General features: G+C 49.4%; 2 protein-coding genes across 2 annotated transcripts; both read left to right on the top strand.

The window, feature by feature from the left end:
- The first annotated feature begins 6,817 nt into the window (after positions 1 to 6,817).
- Positions 6,818 to 7,804, top strand: LOC125136617 (myeloid-associated differentiation marker-like). Its single transcript, XM_047797462.1, has one exon. It carries the CDS (start codon positions 6,818 to 6,820, stop codon positions 7,802 to 7,804), a length of 987 nt encoding a protein of 328 aa, XP_047653418.1.
- A 6,412-nt stretch (positions 7,805 to 14,216) lies between these two features.
- On the top strand, positions 14,217 to 15,098 carry LOC125136477 (myeloid-associated differentiation marker-like). The gene has a single exon (XM_047797309.1). The coding sequence runs from the start codon at positions 14,271 to 14,273 to the stop codon at positions 15,096 to 15,098; it is 828 nt and encodes a 275-aa protein (XP_047653265.1). The 5' UTR covers positions 14,217 to 14,270.
- The last annotated feature ends 366 nt before the right edge of the window (positions 15,099 to 15,464 follow it).

The raw sequence follows: 15,464 nt of genomic DNA, 5'->3' as shown, positions 1-15,464 counted from the left end.
AACCACAAACTCCCAGTCCATCTCACTCCCTCCCCCTCCCCCTGGCCAAACAGGAGTCTGTCCTACATGTCCGTGATCTTTTCTGTTTTATAGCTAGATCATTTGTGTCATATTTTAGACTCCACATACAAGTGCTATCATATGGTGTCTGTCTTTCTCTTTCTAACTTACTTCACTCAGTATGAGAGTCTCTAATTCCATCCATGTTGCTGAAAATGGCATTATTTTGTCCTCTTTATGGCTGAGTAATATTCCATTGTGTATATATACCACATCTTCTTAATCCATTCATCTGATGATGGGCATCTAGGTTGTTTCCACGTCTTGGCTATTGTGAATAGTGCCGCGATGAACATAAGGGTGCATGTATCTTTTTCAATTAAAGTTTTGTGCAGGAGTTCCCTTTGTGGCTCAGTGGGTAACGAATCCGACTAGGAACCATGAGGTTGCGAGTTCGATCCCTGGCCTCACTCAGTGGGTTTAGGATCCGGCGTTGCCGTGAGCTGTGTGGTGTAGGAAGCAGATGTGGCTCGGATCCTGCGTTGCTGTGGCTGTTATGTAGGCCAGCGGTTATAGCTCTGATTAGACCCCTAGCCTGGGAACATCCATATGCCGCAGGAAGCAGCCCTAAAAGGCAATAAAAGGGGGGGGGGTGCGTTCTATTTTACTGTAGACTGTAAAATAGTCTACTGTAAGGTAGAACTTGTTAGGCTTATTTAAATATAAAAGTAATGGCTTCCTACTAATGGGCTGGTGGCTCAGCTGCCCTGTTTGCTTGAAGATACAGAAAACTGTGACTTTATATGCCTATACTTGAGCAAGTTCTGACTGGCATCAGGAATAAATTTGTGGGAGTTGAATAGAGAAGCGGGGGTGCCAAGGCCCTGTGGGAGGGGACAGAGGGTGAGAGAGATGATGACGGGATCTGGGGCCCTGCCAGCCTCTGCAAGGTCCAGGAACAGAATATTCTGGAAATCTCTCCTCCTCCTTTATGGAAGCACCATAAAGAACCATATGCTTTAAAAAAAAAAAAAAAAAAAAAAAGGGATTTGCAGAAAGTGTGGTCCTAGACCAGCAACAAGAGTGTTACTGGGGGGCAGTGGTCTGGGCTGGTGGGCAGCTGGCTGGTTCAGCATGGACTTGGACCACTGAGAGGATCAGGTGGCCTGAGGGATGGTGCTGATGGCAACAGTGGGCAGCTGAGAGCCCAAGGGGCAGGCGGCCTGCAGCCAGGAGAAGGGGAGTGACTCCCCTCGGCAGTAGTGTTAAGAGGGTGATGGTGGCCCTAAGGCTGGTCAGGGTCAAGGCAGGGAGGGAAGGAGGCCACAGGGACCCATCCACCCACAAGCAGCCTGGTTGACCAGATTTAGGAGAACTTCATTCCCTGAGGAAGCTCACTCCCCTTCCAGGCAAAGCACTGGAGGGATCTGTGGAAACAGATGTTGGTTGGAGTGGGGGTGGGGGATGGGCTTGAACTGAGCTTCCCCAACCTCCCACCTCTACTCGAGCAGACCCAGAAAAGACCAACTGGGATCAACGCTCATCAGCCCAGCCTGGCTCTGGAAGAGGCCTCAGATTTCAGCTCACACATTCTGTCAGCTCAGAAAGGGTCCCTGAGCCCTGGGGCTGCAGTGGGGTGTTGTTGACACAACAGTTGTGAGAGGTGACACACACAGTGCTCACTGCAGGGCAGGTCTGCTCCAGATGATCCCCTGGTTCCTCCCAGCAGCCCCGTGAGCCATGTCCTCACTGTCCCCATCTTCCCAGGCACAGGGAGTGTCACTGGCCCAAGATCACACAGCCTGTAAGTGGCAGAGCAGAGATCTGAACCTAACACTGGGGTTTAGGATCTTAAAGTCTTCCAGGCTTAAGGACTTTGTGTCTTATACTCAAGAAAGAGTAGCCAGTAAATTTTCAAGGCCAGCTCTCTGACTAGTGATTAATTACCCCTATCTCATTTCCTCTTCAGGGATATTATCACTGTAATCACCATTTAATAGGCAAAGAAACTGAGGCTCAGAGAGGACATTCTGTCCTTTGCTCAAGGTCACACAGTTCCTCCTGCCAGAGCCTGGATTTGAATACAAGTCTGTCTCCTACAAAGCTCAGCACAGGATAGACCCTCAGCGAATGCTTAGCCCCTGCCTCTTCTCTGGGGGAGGAGTCGATCCCTGGACTCCTGTGTGTTCTGTCAGACTGCAAGGCCCCACCCAGAGGGCCTGCAGCAGCGCTTCCATCTCAGCCAGACCACTTCCTGCGGGCAAGGCAGCCAGAAAATGCCAGAAGGAGTGTGGGGAGCTCAGGCAGGGACTGACTGGAGCCTTGCCACCTTCTTTCCACCCACTCACCTCTGTAACTTTGGACAGGAGCCAGACAAAGACAAGGGCTGTATGGATGGGCAGCCAGTGCTGCCACCCCCAAGCAGGGCAGGCAGCCAGGTGCCCAAGACCACAGCAGAGAAGAGCGCCTCTTCTCTCCACTCAAAGGTGGATTCAGGAAGACCGGCTCAATGATTTTTTTCCAAGACACTCGTCCAGAGCCAGAGAATAAGAACATATGTCCTGGACATGGCTCAGGCCACAGTCTGGGGCTGGTGGCAGCTGGAGTCACCCCTGCCTGGAGGAGGCTCTGACCTGCTGGGCTGTGGGTGGGGCAGCTCTGGCTGCCTGCTGATGAGGGAGCCTCTGGCCACGGCCCTGGGAGACAGGGAGCCCAGGCCAGGCAGGAGCAAGGGAAGCGCCTGAGGCCTGGACCCAGGGCTTCTCCATCAAGTGTGGTGCCAAAGGGCTGGGGGAGGGCCTGGCCACCCAGCAGGTGGGCTTGGGGGCCACAGCTCCCCCTCCCCAGAGTCCTGGAGCCCAGGCCCCTCCCTTCCCCTGCCTTTGGAGACAGGCCTGTGTGGGCATCTCTTAGCCCCTCCCCCAGCCTGCCCATCCCGGAGGCAGGGACTATGGAGACCGTCTGGCCAATGAGCCTCCCCCTGACCTGCTTCTCCACTGGGTGTATTTTTCACACTGAAATTTTGTTTTCTTAAAAAGGTAATGTATTTCTGTGATTCAAAATAAAAATGCTCTAAAGAGCTGCACATTGAGAAATCTCTCTTCTACCTGTGGTTCCATCCACTCTGCCCTCAGCTCCCATTCTCCACCAGCACCAGGGAACTGCTCCACTGGACTCACAGGAGAACTGCCAGTGTTTCTTGATGCAACTCAAGTACATACAGATGAATTTATGCACCATACATGGTTCAGTATTTTTTTAATATAACCTGAGATATATCTTTATCATTATTTGGAGAGCATCTCTTTTTTTCCCAGTTATATACTATTCCCTCTTGTGACTATACCAACATCCTAAAGATGACCACATAGATTTTTTCCAGTCTTATTTTCAAATGAGAGCTTGAGTGGGAGCTTGATTCCTGCCAGGCTGCTCTGGTTCGAGAAAGTGGTGAGTGAGGCCCACACCCTACTTGCATCCCCACTGTCTCACCAGAAAGCTAGGGATCCAGCATCTCAAAAACCACAATTTTAGCTGAAACAGCCTATTTTAAAAAGTTTTTTCTTTGGCTGTTCCTGCAGCATGTGGAAGTTCCTATTTCAGGGATCAAAGCCATGCCATAGCAGCGACCCAAAGCACTGCAAAGACAATGCCCAATACCTAACTTGCTGCATCACAAGGAAATTGCAAGCTGCTTATTTTATAAACGGGAAACTGAGGCTCAGAACAGGGACAAGACTCATCTGTAGTCACAAGTTGTCTCACAGCAGAATTGGAACTAGAAACCTGATCTCTTAGGCTCTGCTCTCCATACCGGTCACATTTGCACCTCAGGGGGACCAGACAGGACTGTGAGGACACTTGCCTGGAGGCAGGAGCAGATGTAACGGTGAACTCAGCCTTGAACCTGCATCTTTCTCACTCTGGGCTTCCAAGTCCTCTTCCCCCTGCTTGGGATCAGATCCTCTGTCCTCCCAGCAGAAAGGACTTGCTTTCCTGTCCCCTCTCCCACATCATCAGCTTTAGCTCACCTCTAATGCCTAGATAACAGTTTCCGATTCACATTTCCTCTGTTGTTTTACCGATGCTAAACCCATCACCAAATGGAAGAAACTCACTATCTGACAATCATGGGCACATAGCCCCTGGGACTACTGGAGCCTAAGAATTGATGACGCTAACCCTTATGCCACCGCCCCTTTACCTCACCAGCAACCAATCAGAGAATTGTGCACCCCCTGATCACATACCCTGCAACTGCCCTCCCTTGCTTGTCTTTAAAAATGCTTCGCTGAGGAGTTCCCGTCGTGGCTCAGTGGTTAACGAGTCTGACTAGGAACCATGAGGTTGTGGGTTCAATCCCTAGCCTTGCTCAGTGGGTTAAGGATCCTGTGTTGCCGAGAGCTGTGGTGTAGGTCACAGATGTGGCTCAGATCCCACATTGCTGTGGCTGTGGTGTAGGCCGGCGACTACAGCTCCAATTAGACCCCTAGCCTGGGAACCTCCACATGCCGTGGGAAGCAGCCTGAGAAAAGGCGGAGACAAAAAAAAATGCTTTGCTGAAACATATCAGGCTTTTTGAACACTACCTCTCCTGAACTCCTTACTTGGTGCCCTGCAATAAGTGCTGCCCTGTACTTCACTACACCTGCTGTTCAAGAGATGAATTTTATTGCACCAGAGCAAGTAGACCCATGTTTTGTTGAGACATATGCCTCTTCAGGTTTCTGTGAAGGAGGCTGTGGTCCTGAAGGCATGTCCTGGATTCCCAGAGCTCAGAGCTTTGGTCCTGGGCTCCCACCCATGAACCCTACTGAAATGCTGGAGTGTAGAGCAAGGGGCTCAAACCCACAGACTTGGCATTGTTGTCTGGGGTTTCCACTCCCTAGCCATGTGACCTTAAGGAAAGCATTTAATTCTCTGAGACTAGTATTCTCACCTGTAAATTGGGGTTAGCAATACAATCCACAATCCCATTTCTAAACCCCTCGAGTTCACACATGCTCCAGAATGCAGAATTCTTCATCTTCAGACAGGTCACACGGTGCATCTACTCCATATGACTTAACACACCCTACTGGAGTCTGAAAGCACCTTGTAATCAGGCACATTAGCGTTTCTGTAGCTGTACTTTTGAATATTCGTAGTAAGTGAAACTGATAAAAACCATAAATTTTCTCATGTTTGTTCAGGCCAAATTTGTTACCAAATGATTTTTTTTTAATTTAAAAAAAATTTTTTTAAACCACATCCACCAACACTTTATTTATTTATTTATTTATTTATTTATTGTCTTTTTGCCATTTCTTGGGCCGTTCCCACGGCAGATGGAGGTTCCCAGGCTAGAGGTCAAATCTGAGCTGTAGCTGCCGGCCTACACCAGAGCCACAGCAACGTGGGATCTGAGCTGCGTCTGCAACCTACACCACAGCTCCCGGCAACGCCGGATCCTGAACCCACTGAGCAAGGCCAGGGATAGAACCCGCAGCCTCATGGTTCCTAGTTGAATTTGTTAACCACTGAGCCACGACAGAAACTCCTTAAAAAAATTTTAAAAAGAATCTGTATAGCTTCCATGAAAAAAAATTCATCAAAAAATCCATGAAAAAATGCTCGACATCACTAATTATTAGAGAAATGCAAATCAAAACTACAAATAGGTACCTGCTCACACTGGTCAGAGTGGCCGTCATTAACAGATCTACAAACAACAAATACCCAGGAATGTGGAGAAAAGAGAACTTCACTGTTGGTGAGAATCTAAATTGGTACAACCACAATGGAAAAGAGCATGGAGGTTCCTCGGAAAACTAAATATAGAACTACCATATGACCCAGCAATCCCACTCCTGGGCATCTATCCAGACAAAACTTTCATTGAAAAAGATACACGCACACCTGTGTTCACTGCAGCACTATTCACAATGGCCAAGACATGGAAACAACCTCCACAGATGAATGGATTAAGACGATATGGTATGTATACACAATGGAATACTACTCAGTCATAAAAAAACAAAGCAAAACAAAATAATGCCATTTGCAGCACCATGGATGGAACGAGAGACTCTCATATGAGAGAAGTAAGTCAGAAAGAGAAAGATAAATACCATATGATGTCACTTATATCTGGAATCTAATATATGGCACAAATGAATCTTTCCACAGCAAAGAAGTCATGGACATGGAGAACAGACTTGTGGTTGCCACGGGGGAGGGGGAGGGGAAGGGAGTGGGACGGACTAGGAATTTGGGGTTAAAAATAGATGCAAACTATTGCCTTGGGAATGGATAAGCAATGATATCCTGCTGTACAGCGCAGGGAACTATATCCAATCACTTGTACTGGAACGTGTTGGAGAATAATGTGAGCAAAAGAACGTTAAGGATACGTGTAACTGGGTCACTTTGCTCTACAGCAGAAATTGATAGAACAACTACAATAAATTTAAAAAAAATTTTAAATGAAAAAAAATGTCTCAGCCTTAAACGTTTGGGATTGTCGTTAAGGACCATCCTATCTCTGTTACGAATGGCACACATCACAAAGAAATAAAAAATGTTCACGTTTTGAGGCCAGACCCAACCCAGCTGTGAGGTGTGAGATAAGACCAGTCTCCTGACAAGGCCGAGAATGACGGGTGGGAGCATCATTCTAGAGCAGCTGTGCCCTTACCCAAGTGTCTGTACCATCGGTTCAAATACCACCGAACCTGAGCCTCAGCCACCACAGGGCCCTGAGCGTTTTCCAGGCATCTGATGAATCGACCTCCAGAGCTGGATATTCTCTGATGGGTCCTCAGTGAAGACCACTGCCATGCAAGAGACAGAGACCCAAACGACATTCTGGACGACCTCACCCACCACATCCCTGTCCTCAGGCCTGGACTCCCCAAACATCCTGGTTCTGATCCAAATCCTGAGACTCTTCCGCGTGCTGCAGCTGCTCTCCACCTGTGTGGCCTTCTCCATGGAGGCCAGCACAGGCACTTGGATAGGTGGCATAGGTAGCTGGTCCCTGTTCATCTGGTGCTTCTGCTTTGTCGTGACCCTCATCATCCTCATAGTCGAGTTCTGCGAGCTCCAGTCCCGCATCCCCTTCTACTGGTACAATTTTCCCATCAATTACGCCTGCCATGCGGCCCTCTTCTGTCTCTTGGCCTCCATCATCTACTCCACCACCTATGTCCACCTCTTGCCTCCTGGCCCCACCCGGGACCAAGCCATCACTGCCAGTGCGTTCTCCTGCATCGCTGCTGTGGTTTATGTCACCGAAGTGGTCTGGATCTGGGCTTGTAACCTGCCTGGTGAGTTCACTGGCTTTACGACTGTGCCAATGCTGTTGAAGGGGCTGGAGAACTTAGTGGCCTGTGTCATCTTCGCCTTCATCAGCAGTCCCTACCTGTACCAGCACCAGCCGGCCCTGGTGTGGTGTGTGGCCGTGTATGCCATCTGCTTCCTTCTGGATATTGTGGCCCTCCTTCAGGGCCTGGTGGACTGTGACAATAGACTGCCCTTCTTCTCCATTTTGCTGTTGGTAATGAATCTGCTCTCCGTCCTCCTCTACGCCAGCGCTCTGGTCCTCTGGCCTCTCTACCAGTTCGAAGAGAAGTTGGGAGGCCAACCCCAGCGGTCCAGCGATGCCGGCTGCAGAGATGAGGTCACCTACCTTATGTGCACTTGGGACCAGCGACTGGCTGTGGCCGTCCTGACAGCCATCAACCTGCTGATTTATGTGGCTGACCTGGTGTACTGGTCCCGCGTGGTTTTTGTCATCATTAAGGATCTGCCCCAGGGCTCCTGATTCCCTCTTCTCACTAGAGACTTCTTTACCAATTTTGATGTCCCCTGACGGCCTCCTCCTGGACCCCCTCTCTGCCCTCTCACATCCTTCCTCATTCATCTTACTCTCTCGTCTGTTTCCTTCCTTCTTCTCTGTCTTCCTTCCTTTTTTCTCTGGTTGCCCACATTCTGTTTGCCTCTTTCTCTTTCCATGCTCAACTTTTCTGCATTTTCTCCTTTTTGCCTCTTCCTGGTCCTCCTTTGTTTTCTCATCTTCTGTGTTCTGACCCCCTCTTCCCATTTTCCTTCTCCTGATCAAGGGGGACCCTGAGACTTCTTCCTTCTCTGCCCCACACCCGGTGCTGAATGCTCATCACACAGCCCTCTGTGCAGCTCTTCATACCCTGGGCCTCCAGAGGGGCCTTGTCGCCAAAGCTGCCTGTCCCCCGGCTGTGACTTACTTGAGTGTGTACATGGGTTTCAGGGGTGGGGATTGTCAACGAGGGTTTGGGCCCCGTTTCCCCAATGGAGCAGGATGTAGAGTGTGCCTCCCCTTTAAGTTAAAAAAAAAATCTCTGGAGATCAATAATTTCCAGCGGCAGGAATCTTAAAGCAGAGACCCTGGATCCCCAGGTGCCCAGTGCTCAGGTGCTCAGCCCCACCTGAGATGGACTCTAGAGTTTGTGCAGGCTTACTGAGCAGCCACTGCCTAGAGGCCTCTTAGAGGAAGCTACTCGCTGGAAAAGCAAAAAAGGAGCTGGTGAAAGACTGCAGGGTCTTGAAGACAACTGTTTGAAGGATTTGTCAGGGGCAGCGACATGGCCCTCTTGCCTTTGGGTTCAAAACCACGCGTCCTGTCTTTGCAGGGAGAAGAAAATAGCCACTGCCAGTCTTAAAGCCCGTGTGAGGCTGTGTTGTTTTTCTTTTCTTTTATCTGACTACAAAAGCAAAAATTAATAGGTGGATAGGTGGCCCTGTTCTTAAAGGATAAGTTTCTTTCATTTTGTTTTGGTTTTGGTTTGGTTTGGTTTTTGAGGAGTAGGTTGAATGGTGGTTATTTCTGCTGCCATATTCAAAGGAATGGCACTGCTGAGTGTGTTATGCACACATATGCGTTTCTGCGTGTCCGTTGCTTTCTGCTGCTACTTCCTGCTCCTCTAGGACCCACATATAAAATTCTCTGGAGCTTCTTGTTCCATGAGCCCCTGCTGTCTCTCAGAGAGAAAAGCCTTGTCCCTTCTGACACATCCATAATGTTCTTTTAAAAAACTTTAATATAGAAAGGTAAGAGGGAGTTCCTGTTGTGGCGCAGTGGAAATGAATCCAACTAGTAATCATGAGGACTCAGGTTCAATCCCTGGCCTTGCTCAGTGGGTTAAGGATCTGGCATTGCCGTGAGCTGTGGTGTAGGTCACAGATGCAGTTTGGATCCCGTGTTGCAGTGGCTGTGGTGTAGGCTGGCAACTACAGGTCCAATTTGACCCCTGGCCTGGGAACTTTCATAGGCCACGAGGGTGGCCCTAAAAAGCGCAAAAAAAAAAAAAAAAAAAAAGTCTGTGCCTGTGGACATGCTCACTGTGTGTGTGTGTGGGTGTGTGTCCATGAGCAAGCATGCAATGAAAGCAGGAAGCCTTTATAGTAACTGGTGGCTTTAAAGGCATTGCAAGTCTTTTTCCTCAACTACCCTCTTCCACAAAGGCTCAGAGCACAGCATGCTAGTATCATGGGGGCAGAGGGGCGGCCAGGCCAGCAGAGCTGTCGGGGAGGAGAGGGGAGGGACTCTCAGGGCTGCCTCTCACTCCTTGTCCTGGGAGGAAGCAGGGATGCCTCACCCAGGGGCAGGCTGGATGGATGGGGAGGGCTCACAGAGGTGGTCCCCATGGGAGGTAAACCTTAAGAAGTAATGAAATAAAATTCATATTTTAAGGCAAGATAAAAATTTAAACCTAAAAATTTTCTCCGCCCATTTGGGGCTCCTCCCTCCCCTCTAGGGTGCATGGTGCCTCTGCATTATCTTTAACCAGACCTTCCCAAGGGCAGAAACACCTACTCCACCAATAAAGACCTTCTGGCTCCAGCCACGTAACTCTTTATAGCCCTGCTTACTTCTGACCTTATTCATGTCACTAGCTATACTACTTTATTCTGCCTATTTTATAAGATTATTCTTTCACGCATTGACATATGTGTCATTGCGCCTCTGATAAAAATAATGATGATGAGGCTACTTGAAACAATTGACCTGATGAATAATTCTCTAAGATGCATCATCGTAACAGTGTAACTCTAGATATGGGAAGAAATAACCAAAGGGAACCATCTCCTAGAGCCTGAGGGACCAGTGAGACAGGTGGTGATAAGTCCCCAGGAGAATGGAAAAAGCCCCCCTCCCTGGGAATGTGGCCATTCGAAGCTGGACAGCAAGAGACAATGGTCCACAGGAAACAACTGCCTGCAAAGATAACCACCTGTAAAGATGAACCGTCCCTGTACATCAATTCCTGTGGCTGCACCTATCTGGTTGTGAGACTCAGACCCCAACCATCATCTCTCATTGTGCTAACTTTTCCCTTCCCCTATAATTTTCCCTGCCATGATCAGTTGGTCATGGGACTCAACCCCTGACCTCTTCCCCAAATTGTGGAACCTTCCTTGTCCTTGCCACAGATTCCCATCATGACTCTTTATAAGACTAAATTCTCCTCACAGTCAGTGCTGATGCTGTCTTGAGCTCAGCCCATCCTGCATTGACGGATGCCTTAATAAATCTCTCTTGCTTTACTGACTTGGCCTCGTGCAATCCTCCTTTGGTGGATCCAACAGGTAGTCCAGAGGCTTTGGGCTGTTAACAAGACTAAGTGAGTAGTACCTTGAGAGCCTATCAATAAATCTTTGTCTGAGCTGGAATGATTATTCCTAGTGCCTCGGGACAAGTTGGTCAAAAATGCCTCCCCAAACTTGGTTGAAATTACTACTGAAACTGAGGGAATTGTGTAACAAAAGTGTTGCCCACCACCTAGATCTATAAAAATCAAGCATGTGCATTGTTTTCTTGTTGCTCCCGTAACGGATGTTGGGCGTCAAGATCTGGCCGTTGACTCTTCCATGCACCCTAGTCAATGCCTCTGGATTTCAGCCAGTTCTACTTTCTCCTTAGTTTTGACATGTCAGTCTGACTGGTGCCAGATTAACTTTTTTTTTGGTCTTTTTGCCTTTTCTTGGGCTGCTTCCCACGGCACATGGAGATTCCCAGGCTAGGGTTCGAATTGGAGCTGTAGCCACCGGCCTACGCCAGAGCCACAGCAACTTGGGATCCGAGCTGTGTCTGTGACCTCCACAGCTCACGGCAACGCTGGACCCTTCACCCACTGAGTGAGGCCAGGCATCGAACCTGCAACCTCATGGTTCCCAGTCGGATTTATTCACCACTGTGCCATCATGGGAACTCCAAGATTAACTCCTTTTTGATGATCTTAGGCTTCTCTAGGGTTCTGAGGGTGGTCATAATACAGATTGGATAGTGACCTGGAAGAGAGTTCTCTGTCATATATATTTTTTTTGTCGTTTATCTTTTTAGAACCGCCCCCCTGCATATGGAGGTTCCCAGGCTAGGGGGGTCCAATTGGAACTGTAGCCACCAGCCTACACCACAGCCACAGCAATGCAATATCCGAGCCGTGTCTGTGACCTACACCACAGCTCACAGCGATGCCGGATCCTTAACCCACTGAGCGAGGCCAGGGATCATGGTTCCTAGTCAGATTTGTTTCTGCTGCACCACAACGGAAACTCCTCTGTCATATTTTAAAAGATTCCAGGAGTTCCTGTCGTGGCTCAGTGGTTAACGAATCCAACAAGGAACCATGAGTTTGCGGGTTCGATCCCTGGCCTTGTTCAGTGAGCTGAGGATCCGGCGTTGCCGTGAGCTGTGGTGTGGGTTGAAGACGCGGCTCGGATATGGTGTTGCTGTGGCTGTGTTGTAGGCCGGCGGCTACAGCTCCGATTAGACCCCTAGCTTGGGAACCTCCATATGCTGTGGCTGCGACCCTGGAAAAGACAAAAGGACAAAAAGAAAAAAGATTCCAGAAAAAGCTTACTGACCTCTGCTCTAGAGCATGGTGGTCCCACGGATCCAAGGACCTCTTGTCATGGTTCTGTGTCCTGCAGTGTCTGAGACTCATAGGGGAGGAAGCACTGATCTAGAGAAGGGTGTTCGGTCCAAATGCCCACAGGATGGAGGAGGGAAGGAAAGAAGTAACAGGGATGGAGAGGACTCAGGCCACTGGAGAGGACCAGCTGCACCTGTCCGGGGAGGGGGAAAAAAGCAGGATGTAAGGTGCGTGTTGTGGGCTCATCTATAAAATAGAGGAAAAATCTACAGATACACTGACAAACGTGTGTGTATATAGATACATACAGGTCTAAATATGATTTCAGAGCATGTGAAATGTGCTGAAAGCGGTCCATGAGGTGATGACATGGATGTGCCCTAGATGGAGGGGGACACACTCCTGTGAGCAGGCAGGAAGGCTGGCCTCCCCATAGTGGGTACCAGGCACATGTGACATAATCATAGTCCTGCTTCATGTCAATTACATGTGTGAGTGAGAAAAATTTGAAAACTAAACAAAGATGAGAATGAAAAACAGTATAAAGGGCAGAACAGCTGCTTAGTTTCAGCCACCCCACTCCTGAGGGAAAGCAGACCAGCGACACCAGATCTCAGCTTCAGAAGGAGCTGGAGATCTGGATTTTCATTGCAACTGAAAACACTACAGCTACCAAACAGCCAGGGAAGAAATAATGCCAATTCTATACCATCTCTTCCAGAAATCACTGTGAAGTGAAGTCCAGCACATCTGAGGCCCACCTCCAGGACATACTGATGTACAATCCCTGATCTGCAGCAAATAAAACCTGCATGTGCTTATGTCCAGAGTAGGCTCAGGGCCTTCTGAATCCCCTTTGAGGGGAGGGAGCAAAGGTAGCCGGCATGTTTGAGTGTGCCATGTGCTGGAACTCTGATAAGGACTTCACATGATTTTGTAATTTTATGGAAGTGGGTATTAAGCCCTTTGCACAGACGGGAAACTGAGGCCCTGATGAGAAACTTGCCCAAGATTGTCCAGCTATGAAATATCTCCTCCATGACCCACAGTCTCCTTGTAATCCTGTGTCCATCTCGACTCCGCCCTCCCTGCCCTTCTTGCTCCTCCTGCTTCCTTCGTCCTGGATGTGACCTTCTAGCCTCAGTGTCTTCCAAGTTCAACATGCCTGTCTGCTGGACAGGCAGGACACAGCCAAGTCTAGGATGTGCTCTTTTTTTTTTTTTTTTCGCTTTTTTTAGGGCCACAACCAGAGTATATGGCGGTTCCCAGACAGGGGTCCAATCGGAGCTACAGCTGCCAGCCTACACCACAGCCACAGCAACACTGGATCCAAGCTGAGTCTGTGACCTACACCACAGCTTACAGCAATGCAGGATCCTTAACCCACTGAGAGAGGCCAGGGATCGAACCCGCAACCTCATGGTTCCTAGTTGGATTTGTTTCTGCTGCGCCATGACAGGAACTCTTAGGATGTGTTCTGAGGGGGGCACATGCTAAGAGATTAGGATAGAGAAGGGGTTGTTGGGGAAATTCAGGATAATCTCTTGCTCACAGGTGGGGGAATTGAGACCCGAGAGGGCACATGCCTTACCCAGGATCACACAGCTGGAACCTCCATGGCTCTACCTACCTTAAGCCCTCCCTCTCAGGCATTAAATGGATCCAAACTTGCCGTCTTGCCTTAGGTCGAATCCCAGGGTAAGGAGGTTGGTGGGAAGAAACTGAGGGACAGCGTGACAGCCCCTCGTAATCAAACACATTAGTATTTCTGTAGTTGAACCTTAGAATATTCACACTAATGGAAATAAACAAGGACCATAAATTTTCTTATGTCCGTTCAGGTCAAAATTTGTTACCAAAAATTTTTGAAATTTTTTTCTCAATTCTGGGTGACTTGAAGGTTAGAGGTTGCAGGTAAGGACCATCCTCCCCGGTGTCTCTGTAGATAATGACGCTCAGCAAAAAGAGATAAAAATATTCACGGTTTGAGGCCAGACCACGCCCTCAGCTGTGAGGTGTGAGATAAGACCAGTTTCCTGACAAGGCCAAGGGGGATGGGTGGGGAGCAGCATTCTGGAGCAGCTATGCTGTTACCCACATGTTACCCATTGGTTCAAACTCTACAGATCCTGAGCCTCAGCCGCCACAGGCCCCTGAGCCTTTTCCAGGCATCTGATTCAATCCACCTCCAGAGGCAGATCCTGCTCTTGTGGGTCTTCAGCAAAGACCACTGCCATGCTTGCGACCAGTACAACCACCACATCCACCAAGGCCTTCACGTTCTCGCCCTCAGACTTTTGCTCCTGGACCTTCATGAGGTACTTCCTCCGCCTCTTGCAACTGCTCTCCACCTGTGTGGCCTTCTCCCTGGTGGCCAGCATGGGCACCTGGATGGGGGCCGTAAGTAACTGGTCCATGTTCATCTGGTGCTTCTGCTCCACCATGACCATCTTCATCCTCATAGTTGAATTATGTGGGCTCCAGTCTCACTTCCCCTTCTCCTGGTTCAACTTTCTCATCACCTACACCTGCTATGCTGCCCTCTTCTGCATCTCGGCCTCCATCATTTACCTCACCTCTTACATCTGGTTCTTCCCTCCTGGCCGCTCCCAGGATCATGCTATTGCAGCCACTGCATTCTCCTGCATCGCTTCACTGGCTTATGCCATGGAAGTGGCCTGGGCCTGGACCTGGATCTGGCTGGGTTTAATCACCGGCTACATGGCCACGGTGCCAGGCCTGTTCAAGGGGCTGGAGATTTTCATGGCCTGTGTCATCTTCGCCTTCATCAGCAGCCCCCTCCTGTACCAGCACCAGCCGGCCCTGGTGTGGTGCGTGGCCGTGTATGCCATCTGTTTCCTTCTGGCTGTCATGGCCCTCCTGCTGAACTGGTGTAACTGGGACAACAGCCTGCCCATCCCCTTCCCCATTTTCCAGCTGGGGCTCACCCTGCTCTCCGTCCTCCTCTACGCCAGCGCACTGGTGCTCTGGCCTCTCTACCAGTTTGATGAGAAGGTGGACAGCCAGCCCCAGAAGTCTAGGGATATGAGCTGCAGTGAAGGGCTCACCTACTACTTGTGCACCTGGGACCAAAGACTGGCTGTGGCCATCCTGACAGCCACCAACCTGCTGCTCTATGTGGTTGACCTGGTGTCCTTGACCTGCATGGTTTTTGGAGGAACTAAAGATCAGCCCAGGGGCTCCTGATTCTCTCTCCTTTCCAAGTTCTGATGTCCTGGACCCCTTGTTAGTGAACTCATGTTTGGCTGCCTAGTGCACAAGAATCCAGTGCTAAAAGACAAGTCTGGGTTAAAAATAAAGTTTTATATTGAGGAAGCTGCTAATCCTGGGGAGAAAGTGGACTCATCTCCAGAAGTGGACTCATCTCAGCTCCTCAGTTTATGTAGGGAAAAGAGGAAGCGTATGTGTTGGGGAGGGAGCAGTTTCTATTTTCTGATGATATCTTAATCTCATGGTTCCAAGCTGCTGGCAGGTCTAGCTTGTGGTTGGAACGTTGTCTGAGCCATAAACCTCTAGGCAGCCAGTCCTTCTGATTCCAACCAGTCTGGGGTC

This window comes from Phacochoerus africanus, chromosome 9 (assembly GCF_016906955.1).
Source record: "Phacochoerus africanus isolate WHEZ1 chromosome 9, ROS_Pafr_v1, whole genome shotgun sequence".
NCBI classification, from domain to species: domain Eukaryota; kingdom Metazoa; phylum Chordata; class Mammalia; order Artiodactyla; family Suidae; genus Phacochoerus; species Phacochoerus africanus.
Note: the sequence above shows the minus strand (reverse complement) of the source record. Positions and strands in the feature narration are given on the sequence as shown.

Coding starts and splice junctions, on each gene's coding strand:
- LOC125136617 (XM_047797462.1), top strand. CDS start 6,818: ATGCAAGAGACAGAGACCCAAACGACATTCTGGACGACCTCACCCACC.
- LOC125136477 (XM_047797309.1), top strand. CDS start 14,271: ATGGGCACCTGGATGGGGGCCGTAAGTAACTGGTCCATGTTCATCTGG.